Genomic DNA, 12,596 nt, shown 5'->3' with positions numbered 1-12,596 from the left:
CTAGCAGGACATCGAAATGCTGCAGTTTTCCATAGCGAACATTCTGGGCGAAAAACTTCTACACAATTTGGTGCGGTGTTTCGCCCGAAATTCCCTGCGGCACACAGGGTGGATACGCTGCTTGCTTTTATGCAGTGTATTAGCCCCGTGTGAACTCAGCCTAAAGGGTTTTAGGGGGTTATTCCCATCTTTATAAAGTGAAGGTGTATCCCTAGCACGTTACTTTATGATCGGTGGGGTCTGACTTTTAGGCCCCCACCGATCCTGAGAATGAAGGTGCCACAACCCTTTTTCAGTGCTGCGTCCTTTTCTCTGTTTTTCCTGCTCTGTAGTACTCTTAGCCACACTGCTGTGCAGGGAACTGCATCTGGGGCTGTGCCGGAGTTCCCTGCACAGTGGATGTCGGGGGATGCTGTGCGGGGAAAAAACAGTGAAGAGGGCGCATCACTTAAAACCTGTGGCCCCCTCCAATTTTTATTTTTAGGTTCAGTGAGGGTCCCAGAGGTTGGACCTCCCACCGATCTTAATGGGATATCCTGGCGATATGCCATCCCTTTTTAAGATGGGGGAGGGGGGGGCTTTTAACTGTTAAGTCTACCCCCAATGTGTTTGTTACAACTTTCTATACAGGTGTGCACGCTCAATGTCCACTCCTTTTCCTTTGACTAATTGCTTTGTTGCTGGTGAGTTTAGGTTTGTATTCTCATATTACAGGTTTTTTGTTTTTTTTTATATTCTAATTTTTTGATTCTTTTAGCCTTTGTGTTCATCTGTATCACAGACGGCTCTTATGAGTCAGGTGGCTCTCTGACTGGTTTGTTGATCCAGTTTCATATCTAGATGATTTCCCCTTATATACGGTGCCCTACATGTATTTGGTTATGTTTTGTTCGGTATATACTGTATATACATGTTTTTAAATGTGTTAAAGGTCCGTTGAAAAATAGAACCTGTCCTATTATCTTCCGTTTTTATGAATCCCTCCTTAGGCTCAAGCCTATGGTGATCAGTAAAAACGGGAACCGCACGGGGGCACCATGGACGTAAAAAACTTGTGTATTTGTATGTATGTGTGTGTATCTCAAACCTGTAAACAGCGCACATGCCACAAATTTGTCTCTAGAACTCCTGTTTTTTTCCATTTCCTTGCAGGATTACCATTGGTGGTGGCGATCCTTCCTAACGAGTGGATTCACCGCTGTTTACCTTCTTATCTATGCGATTTATGATTTCTTCTCTAAGCTTAAAATCACAGGAACTGCTAGCACCATTTTGTTCTTTTGGTACACGATGATCATGGTTTTAATTTTTTTCCTGTTTACAGGTAAGTAGCAATTATACAGATAATTACCAGAACTGTTTGTCTAATCTCCGTGTTCTGGTTTGCAAAATAATGGGATGTGCAGGGGATAGTCAAAAATGTGTGCGCTCTAGAATTGGTGTTAACCTTTTCACCGCCCTTGTTTTGGAGGACCCCTGCACACCATACATCTGAAACTTTGAACTTAAGATGCTATTGGTAAATCTGCTTAGAATGCGGCAAGATGCGCCAAATTTATCACAGTGAAATGATAAATTTGGTGCATCTTTATACACTTCAGTCTAACTTCATACCACCTCTTGTTGACTTACTTGAGACCTCTTTTTTTATTTTTATTTTATTTTTTTCCATTTATTAATTTTTCTGTTGCCAATATTTGTCACATCTTAAGCCATATCCCTTTTCACTACGTCACATGCCTTGTCGGTCCAGTCTGTTCTTTTTGGTGCATTTCATTTATGAATTTGTCAGAATTTTTTTTCCGCCAAAAATACAGTGCAACTTAGGCCAGAATTCTGGCGCAACACCAATGGAAAATCTGCCCTTCAGTATCTGGGGTTCATGTTCTCAAAAACTGCTGCTGCTTGGAAAATGAACCATACAGAGGGATATAGTAACTGTATCTCAGACAACAATGTTTCATTCTTCCTACCAGAGATTTCTATGTACAGGAGTAAAGCGGGATCTCTGCAGCACAGTTGCAACATGTATGGTGAAACCAAGGAACTGATCTCCTAGAGAGAAGTCTGATGGAAAACTTGTATGCTTCTTAGGCCGGGTTCCCACATAGTGTAAATGCTGTGGAAATTCTACAACGGAATTGTGTGGAAATTCCGCAGCGTTTACAGTAGCGGCAAAGTGGATGAGATTCAGAAGATCTCATGCCCACGCTGCGGGGAAAAAACGCAGCGTAAACGTTGGTAAATTGACCTGCGGTGCAGAGTTTAATTCCGCAGCATGTCAATTTATGCTGCAATTTTGTTTTTCCGTTGCGGGTTTTCCCCGTTGAATTCAATGGGAATGCACAACCCGCAACAGAAAGCAAAGTGCTGCGACTTTTGCGGCGTATCCGCAGCTATTTCGCTGCAAAAATCGCAACTATAGAAAAAATAAAAATCATACTTACCCAGAGCGCCCTCCTTCCTGCAGTCTGTCCTCCTGGGATTACTTTGCATCCCATGTGACCGCTGCAGCCAATCACTGGCTGCAATTGCTATTTGCTTTAGTGCTGCTTTCTGACTGACATGCAGCACCTCAGATGGTTGATTCCAAAACCGTTGACTCTAGAAGCACATGCTCTGGATGAACTTTAAATAGGACCTGTCACTAGGTCATATAAGTTGAACTATTTAACTGACTTGAATGCCGCTGTCTCCCTGATTCCGGCCCTGTTTTGTTTTTTTTTCGTTTTTTTTTTACCTAGACCCCAATGTTATAGAAATATGATCCACTGTTGTGTTGGCTCCCTATATGCTAATTTGCTGTAGTTAGCCAACAGGGTGTGAACTACTCTCAAGCTGTCTCATCCTGATTCGTCAGAGGCAGAGAAGCTAGTTCCACCCTGTTGCCTAACTATTGTAAATTTGCATATAGGGAGCCAACACAACCGTGGGCCATATCTCTGGAATAGGGGGTCCAGAAAAAAGAAAAACAGCGCTGGTATCGACGAGATTGTCATATAAGTTGAACTGGTTAATTGCCCTAAATAGTGCAAAGTGGCAAGTCGTCTTTAAATGCCTCACTTTGAATACATAATATCATTAATACCAGCTTCTGTTTTTACCATAGATTTTAGAGGGGTAAATTCCTTAAAGGTGTTATTCCCATCTCCAATATTTATAGCATATGCACAGGATATGCCATAAATGTCTGATAGAAGCGTGTCACACCTTTGGGACCCACACCTACTTTGAGAGCAGGGGCCGCCAATTCCAGGCGGGGACTAAGTGGAGGGGTGGCCAGCAAATGCCTGCTTACGAGATGCAGATCCTCCCCTTCCAGCACTCTCTTCGCTGCCTCCCATTCCAGCACTCTCTTCGCTGCCTCCCCTTCCAGCACTCTCTTCGCTGCCACCCCTTCCAGCACTCTCTTCGCTGCCTCCCCTTCCAGCACTTTCTCTTCGCTGCCACCCCTTCCAGCACTCTCTTCGCTGCCACCCCTTCCAGCACTCTCTTCGCTGCCACCCCTTCCAGCACTTTCTCTTCGCTGCCGCCCCTTCCAGCACTTTCTCTTCGCTGCCGCCCCTTCCAGCACTTTCTCTTCGCTGCCGCCCCTTCCAGCACTTTCTCTTCGCTGCCGCCCCTTCCAGCACTTTCTCTTCGCTGCCGCCCCTTCCAGCACTTTCTCTTCGCTGCCGCCCCTTCCAGCACTTTCTCTTCGCTGCCGCCCCTTCCAGCACTTTCTCTTCGCTGCCGCCCCTTCCAGCACTTTCTCTTCGCTGCCGCCCCTTCCAGCACTCTATTGAGGCTTAACTTAATTCATTGTTTTATTAATGTTTCCGCCACATATGCAGAACGCGGTTTTATATATTTTGCTTTTCTTTCGTGCTGGCGTGTCATTGATGACAATGGGAAGATTTCCTTTTTTCGTACTCTCCATCAACCGCTCTGTTTCTATAGCAGGGTGTTTATATAAAAGCGAGCAAGCTGGTTAAATTGCTTTAGTTGCTGTGACTACTGGTTCTTATTTAGAAGCACGGTAAATATTTGCATACACAGCCAATTTTGTCTTTGTAGCTGCCTGTAAAAAATTGCCGCCTGTCTTGTGGAGTACGAGAAAGCCCACTTCATGGAAAAAAAATGTAAATGAATGAATTCCAATCTGCTCCGATTAATGCAGCGAGGCAGTTGTCTGCAAGTGTATGTTTTCACTTTCCTAATGTATGTTTAGACAGATCCAACCTTAAGCTCTGCTAATTTATTGCTCATTCTGCCAGCGTTTCAAATTGAGTGGGAAACATTTACAGAATTTTCTTTTTATTACTGCAAACGCGTGTAGATTACTGCATTTGCCTGTTTTTACTGAAATTCTGCACTTAAAGGCATTTTCCTTGGTTTTAAGCTATTCTTTGCTGTGTATATATTGCACTGACATTTGATGCGTTTTTTTTGTTTTCTTGGTTCTTTTGATTTAAAGACCCCTCTGATTATATTAATAAAAAAAACTGCTGAACTGATGTCAATAGTATGTAAATTTTCTTACCTTTCCTCAGAGTGCTGCAATGTACCATTTCTCTTTTATTCTTCCAGGAAATGTATGAATAAATCGAAAACTGGGGGTTACCATTCCGGTTGGCAATTGGCTGTATCCCTACACACTCGGGCGCAGCCAATCCATGCTGACAGTCAGGCCTCATTCACATGAACGTAAAAACGCACGTAATTACGACCCGTAATTATGGGGCCATAGACTTCTATTGACCACGGGTACCTTCCCGTATGCTTACGGGAAGGTGCCCGTGCCGCTGAAAAATATGGAAGATGTCCTATTTCAGGCCGTAATAACGGCACGGGCAGGCCCATAGAAGTCTAGGGCTCCCGTAATTACGGGTTGCTACGTGTGTGCACCCGTAATAACCGGAGCGTTGCTAGGCGACGGCAGGGGATAGTCCCTGTCCAGGGTGCTGAAAGAGTTAACTGATCGGCAGTAACTCTTTCAGCACCTGGGACAGTGACTACCGCTGGAGTTAATAGTATTAAAAGTTAACTTACCTGCTTGTTCCTCCAGTCCGACCTCCCGGGATGACGTTTCATCCCATGTGACCGCTGCAGCGGTCACATGGACTGCCGTTTCATCCAGGGAGGTCGGACTGGATGTCAAAAGAGGGACGCGTCACCAAGACAACGGCCGGGGTACGTATGAACTTCCTTTACTTACAAGCGCTGCGTTCCGCTGCGGAAACTCTGCCCGAAATGGCTGCCCCCTTTCTCTATCCACCACTGATAGAGAGAAGGAGATGCCGATTAGTGCAATGCAATTTTGCATAAAAAAAGGGTCCGTAAATACGGGTCGAATACGTGGGACAAAGGACCCGTATTTACGAGAGGAAAAAAATACGTTCGTTTGCATGAGGCCTCACTGTGTAGAGACACACCCTATTGATAAGGGGAATAGTAATGTCCAGTCGATATTTATACATACATTCCCAGGAGGAATAACAGAGATAATATGCTCCAGAATTGTTTCATGGGGAATACACGTATTTACTAAAACGGACATGTCAGGAGAGCTAATAAGTCATCTTTACAGATTTAACAGTTTTGAGTGGAGTTTTACTTTAAATTCAGGTGTTACTACAAATATCACTCTAAGGCCCCATGCACACGACCATATATTTGTCCACCCGTAAATACGGGTCCTTGGTCACACGTATTCGACCCGTATGGCACCAGTATTTACGGGCACGTTTTTGGCTGCAAAATTGCACTGCAGTAATCGGCAGCCCTTCTCTCTATCAGTGCAGGATAGAGAGAAGGGACAGCCCTTTCCGTAATAAAAGTAAAAGAAATTCATACTTACCCGGCCGTTGTTTTGGTGACACGTCCCCCTCTCGACATCCAGTCCGACCTCCCTGGATGACGCGGCAGTCCATGTGACCCTTTTTTTATGCAAAATTGCATTGCACTAATCGGCAGCTCCTTCTCTCTATCAATGGTGGATAGAGAGAAGGGGCAGCCATTTCGGGCAGAGTTTCCGCAGCGGAACGCAGCGATTGTAAGTAAAAGAAGTTCATACGTACCCCGGCCGTTGTCTTGGTGACGCGTCCCTCTTTTGACATCCAGTCCGACCTCCCTGGATGAAACGGCAGTCCATGGGCTGTAACGTCATCCACGGAGGCCGGACTGGAGGAAGAAGCAGGGAGTTCTGGGTAAGTATGAACGTCTGTTTTTTTTTTTTTTTGTTTTTTTTTTTACAGCTTTATCTATATTGTGATCGGAAGCCACTGTCCAGGGTGCTGAAACAGTTACTGCTGATCGTTTAACTCTTTTAGCACTATGGACAGTGACCATTTACTGACGTCGCCTAGCAACGCTCCCGTAATTACAGGGGTGCACAGACGTAGTCACCCGTAATTACGGGAGCCCCATAGACTTCTATGGGCTGCCCGTGCCGTAATTACGGCCTGAAATAGGACATGTTCTATCTTTTTCAACGGCACAGGCACCATCCGGTAAGCATACAGGGAGGTACCCGTGGCCAATAGAAGTCTATGGGCCCGTAATTACGGGAGTTTTTACGGTCGTGTGCATGGGGCCTAAGGCTATGTTCACACAGAGTTTTTTGACACGGAAACTGCGCTGCAAAAAACGGCACGAAAAGGCCTCCCATTGATTTCAATGGGCGGCGGAGGCGTCTCTTTCCCGCGAGCGGTAAAACCGTCTCCCGGGAGAAAGAAGGGACGTTCCCCATCTTCGGGCGTTTACGCCTCTGACCTCCCACTGACATCAAGGGAGGCAGAGAGAGCCTATTTCGCTGCGTGTTATGCCCGCGGCGCTCAATGGCCATGAGCAAAAAACGCTGCGAGAAGCGCACAAAAATCGACGTGCAGGGAGAGGAAAATCTGCCTCAAACTTCCAAACGGAATTCTGAGGCAGAAATTCCACCTGCAAAATACTCCGTGTGAACATAGCCTAATGCGTCCCTCTCGCTAACTTTTCAAGATCTCTGCTTCCTGTTTACATTCAAAGGCAGAAATCCAGTACAGATCTATTCCCACCATAGTATGTTGATACGTGTAGTTAACCCCTTCCCTCCTCTGCCATTTTCCGGATTTTTATATATTTTTTTTGTTTCCTCCCCACCTTCCAAAAGCTATCATTTTTTTATTTTTCCGTCTATATAACCATATGAGGGCTTGTTTTTTGCAGGACAAGTTGTAGTTTTTCATGGCACCATTTATTGTACCGCATAATTGTACTGGGAAGGTAAAAAAAAAATTATTTGTGGAGTGAAATGTCACCCGCTGTGTATGGAGCATGCTCAGCTTATGTACAGTTACATGATAATGCGTTAAGGGGTTAAAGGGGTTTTCCTCACAAATGACTGACAGACAGCTGAGTACAGTGCTCGACTGTTTCAACTCCATCTATGACCGCCGCTCCATTTAATCTCCTCCTCCCAGTCGTTTGGTAAGTAGAAATGGGTGATGTGGGACCCCCATTCTAGTGGATATAACTGTCATTTGTGGGGAAAACTTCTTTATGGCCAGTTCCACACGTGGCGCAAAAATCTACCACAAATCCACCTCCGGATATTGTCCCAAGTCCGTGGTTAATCTGTAGCAAAATCCACATGTGTCCACATTTTGCTATGGCTTTTACCTTTCTACATTGACAGGTGAAATCCGCAGTACAATTTGGCAGGTATTTTCTGTGTGGAAAATTTCTGCAGCGTGTGGATGAGATTTCTACAAAAAAATTTTATGCTGAAGATTTTTCGTGCAGACTTGTGCATTTCCTCTACATGCAGGATCCGGCCCTAGTGGTGTTGGTTTAGGGTCCAGGAGAGGAGAGCGATTTTGCAGACCTACGTGTATCCATGGTTACAGACTACAAACAAACCCTATGTAGTCTGATATTGCGGTCATGTGTCACTTTGCCCTCTTCTTGCTAAAGATAGAGGGGCAAATGGAAAGGAATAACACATGACTGTAGGTTCTGACTACACCCAGGGTCTGCTTGTAGTCTGTAACCATGGAGACATTGTAGTCTGCACACTATATGTTCAGGATATGTTTGTATTTTGCAAGTTTAATGATTGGGAATAACAGGAATTATAATTTTTTTCCCTCTGCAGGCACCATTGGTTTCTTTGCCTGCTACTGGTTTGTCAGGAAGATATACAGTGTGGTAAAGGTGGATTAATCAAGACTTGCAATGAAATTTGCACAGATACGGTCACAACATATGACTCCAAGAATAAGAAGATGCTACCGTTTAAAGACTTGGAATAGCAGCATATTGGGGGTGGCACAATATGGAGACCTGCTTGGGCGAGCACTTTGGGAGACTGTTTACAACGTTCCGTCATGTGCTTATATTCATTATTATTATTAGCATTTTTTTTTAATCACCAGTTCTTGTAAATACACAAGCGTGAGCCGTTGACGGATTCATTCAGCAATGACTGGGCGTGTTTCCTCTTTTATCCATGACCGGTAGTAAGTCATGGCTGACCATGATGTTGTTTGATATCCCGCAATGCTTTCAAGGCCATATATCATTTTTGCTACCGTGCCTTCCAGACATTGTACAACTAAACCTCTGATGTATAAAGTTTCATTATGTTCTCCATGCGTTCTGTGTTCTGGGAAAAGTTGAATTTTTCTTATTTAAGAAGATCCGTTCATTTTTATTCTTTTTAACCCTTTCTAGCAAGTCTGCACTAGCTGCTCAGTGTTTCAATGTTTTGTCTTCTTATTGTATTGTTTAGAAAGCATCTCCCATGTATATACAAAAAGAAATGATGCTTTCATGCTCTTGTCGAGAAACCCCGGGGAAGAGCAAGATACAAATCCCAAGTTTTCTAGGGATAACATACCAAAAACCGGTGGCATGTATTTTCCAGACTTTTGCCTATGTCTTGTTTTGTGCAATAAAATTACTAAGACCAATAACCTTTCTTAAAATCTTTTATGAAAGTACAACTTGACTTTTGTCTTGGTGATTGATATGCCAAGTTATGCTGCATCTAAATCGGTGGGGGTGAACCGATGACATTATGTGGGCTCATGTGCGGCTGATTGACCACCACTGATCTAAATAATTGATATCTGCTCCTCTACCTCGAAAGCCACTATGAATTGTTATATGCCAGAGCATAATCATTCAAGTGTCCCATGGAACGTTTGGTCTTTACCATGGTTATGATTTGCCATGGCACATACTTTTTCATAACTTTATGGAGATGTGAATGATACCACAGTGCCCCATAACAGGAGAAAAGAGGAACTCTTCTGTTCTTTAGGGCAGAGCACAGTTCTGATCATTTTATATAGGAGCACTTGAAGGGTGGGACATCGTTGCACAACACCGTGCCTACTGAAATCAATGGGGCAGATTTACTGTTCAAAATGCGCTCGATTTCTGGCTTAAATTGAGCCTGTTTTAGACACTTTATGCCAGGCTTGACGAGGTGTAGCTTAGCTAGAAAGGGGGCATGGTCCAGCGGGAAGGGGCATGACTTCACATATGCAACTCTGTGCAGCAAACCTTTTTGGAACATCTCATAGAAATGCATAGTGACAAGAGACTACCGATCCACACAGACGCTGTAAGAATCGGCCAATCACAGTGCGATCACATGACATAATTGCATCCCGGATATTTCGGCAACACAGCGCCTGGTAAGATGATGACCTGCCCTACCTTTTACCGGATGGACTTTACAAACGGGGGCCATAATTTAAATAATTATGATCAGTTGATCTCATCGTTGGTGCAATCACATATGGATTTTTATCTGAACCAGCAGGTGTGTGTGTCTGTGTGTGTGTGTGTGTGTGTGTGCGTGCGTGCGCGCGCGCGCGCGCCCTCCATTGTGGATTTCAAGAATGTCAATGTCCTGTAAGTTTTGTTTTTTTTGTTTTTTTTTAAATCATAGGGAACATGCATATTTTATATAAGGCATAGATCTGTATAATACAAAAAGTTTAGGCCCAGCATTCTTTACATGACATCAAAATAAACATTGGTCTCCGCTTTGAAGAGAATGGGAGTTATGTAGTATAATAAAGGATTATTCTGGTCCATGCCATATTCTTCCCTATCAAAATCTTGAAAGGGGATTCTCTGAATTTGGGGAATCTCTTCTTTTATACTAGTAGTTGGTGAATTGTCACTACTGCAGTTTGCACGCCCTGATTGTTTCTAGTAGGGTAATGAAGCATGTGGACTGGATCCTATACATTCATGAGCTGGTTGTCATGGATACATTGAACTTGTACTGCTGTAGTGTTCCTTACATAGAATTTCCTATATGAGGCAAGGGTAATGTTAAAATTGAATTGCTAGATGACCATATTCTTTCCATGAGAAAATCATTCACATTCTATCAGGATATCTTTGCATGTATGTGGTTATAGATAATGGTTAGGCTGGATTCACACGAGCATGTTCGGTCCGTAAAGGACGGAACGTATTTCGGCTGCAAGTCCCGGACAGAACACACTGCAGGGAGCCGGGGTCCTAGCAGCATAGTTATGTACGACGCTAGGAGTCCCTACCTCGCTGCGGGACAACTGTCCCGTACTGTAATGTAATGCGTACATGGTATGCATTTTTTAATATGTGAGCCCAAGAGTGACCGATGCTACTCTATGGTATCCTTCACAAGTAAACATTAAATGTAAGCCTCGGGGAGCTCCCGACATCGCCGTCTATATGTGGACAGTGATGTCGGGGTTTTTCGGGTCCGGAATCTCTGGCTGGAGTATTCCCTGAACGGAGCACTAGTAGATGCGGTACCAAGGACTCTGGCCTGGGAAAGCTCCTGACGTCGCTGTACATATATAGACAGCGACGGCAAGATTTTTCCCAGGGCCAGTCCCTGGCCACGTATGCCACACAGTGGGATACGTTTATGATGTGAATGTGGCATTAGACTGCAGCCATGCAAAAATGTGAAACTACACAACCACATTGGTGCGATCAGGCGAAGTACGTAATGAAATCTTTTTATTGATTCACTTAAGAACATACGATACATAAAAAATATTTAAAGGCAGATCATAACGTACACCGAAGCAAAAAACAGGTGTACAGCATACAAAAATGGGAAAGTATAGGAATAATGGTGAGGGTATGTTCACACAGTGCGGATATTCTGCATAAAAGGACGCCGCATATCCGCCCTGGTCCACGCAGGGAATTCTGGCCGGAAAAACCACCAACTGAAAGCAATGCTGATGTCAACAGGTCCTAAGACTACAATATCCCAGGATTAATGTCTGAATTGGACAAAAAAAAAATAAAAAAATTATCCTGTTTAATGTGATCTCCGTGCTGAGGGATTATTTTTTTTTTTTTACATGACTACATGAGGTTTGTTGCCCAATATCTGCTGGGATATTATGTTACAATGTATGAAGAATCCGTGTACAATGTTGTTTTAGCAAAAGCAATGATGACAAATGTCATTTCACAAGTTTTATTGATCTTAGTCTGTTTCTTATCGGCCATATTGCTGCATGTTTAGCTCACAGATTAATTTTAATCCCCACAAAATTATTTCTGAATTCTCTTCTCCCCTATGTCCGCTGTCTGTAAAGGAAACGTGTATCAGATTATGTTTGTGGAGACATGGATATACATGATATTAAAATGGAAGACTGCCAAAAAAAATATTTTCCAGATGTAATGTGGAAAGTGCACTTGACACGTCGGAGTAAATAGTGATTGATTTGTGTTTGATTTGCCAGGAACACAGATTAACATTACACTTTGGGCAAGATGTCCAGTGACTGAACATTTTATTGGAAGCTGAATACACAGCGCATGCAAATGTCGGTGCGTCATAGTCTTATACTGGACTTATCACCGCAGAGATGGGTGGGGATGAGTATTGAATAGATATAAAATAGCATAAAATAATTGAAAAGCAACAGTTCTTCTGGGACAGAAGCCAAATATCCAAACCATCCTATATACTTATAGTAGAGGAATGATCGAGGCACTCACCGAAACTGGCAAAAAATTCGTTCTTTATTACAAAAGAGGATCTAGGTCAGGATGTGGAAATGCCTACGGCCGTTTCACGTGCTGGTACACGCTTTCTCAAGGCCCTAGCGTCACTTCCTTCACCTGCCTTTTTATACACAAATTAGTACACATTGTTACATAACAAAAAATTAAAAAAAGACAGGGAAATGCACAGTATACTTTGATGGTTAATACAACTGGTGCATTCTAATCTTAGAATATCAAAATTACAATACCAAATACTCTAAAAACAAATAAGGTTCATGTTAAAAACGAACTCAGATCATTCCGATCATTAAGACCGAGCGGTCCTAGTGCACCTGTCAGAGAAATAATCTCTGCCTCTCTCTGCAGCAAAGATTTGTGTCTGTCTCCTCCTAACACCAATGGCTGAATGTGAACAATACCCACAAATCGCATACATCGAGCGTTATTTTCATGTTTCTCCTGCATATGTTGTATCAACCTAGGGCATCCCTCACATGTATTTAGTGATCTTATATGTTCACGAAATCTTACATACATAGGTCGTATAGTTTTTCCTATATAAAATCTACCACAATCGCAGATTACTGCAT

General features: G+C 43.3%; 1 protein-coding gene across 1 annotated transcript in view; it reads left to right on the top strand.

Annotated features, from left to right (window-relative positions):
- The window catches only part of LOC142659614 (transmembrane 9 superfamily member 2-like), a 41,176-nt gene extending 32,240 nt beyond the window's left edge, over positions 1 to 8,936 (top strand). The window contains exons 16-17 of the mRNA XM_075835908.1: positions 1,153 to 1,324; positions 8,117 to 8,936. Coding sequence (XP_075692023.1) covers positions 1,153 to 1,324; positions 8,117 to 8,184 — 240 coding nt within the window. The 3' untranslated portion in view covers positions 8,185 to 8,936. The remainder of the gene's footprint in view (positions 1 to 1,152; positions 1,325 to 8,116) is intronic.
- Positions 8,937 to 12,596: the final 3,660 nt, after the last annotated feature.

Source organism: Rhinoderma darwinii, chromosome 8 (genome assembly GCF_050947455.1).
Source record: "Rhinoderma darwinii isolate aRhiDar2 chromosome 8, aRhiDar2.hap1, whole genome shotgun sequence".
In the NCBI taxonomy this organism is placed as follows: Eukaryota; Metazoa; Chordata; class Amphibia; order Anura; family Rhinodermatidae; genus Rhinoderma; species Rhinoderma darwinii.
The sequence above is the reverse complement of the archived record's forward strand: the minus strand, read 5'-3'. Positions and strand labels throughout refer to the sequence as shown.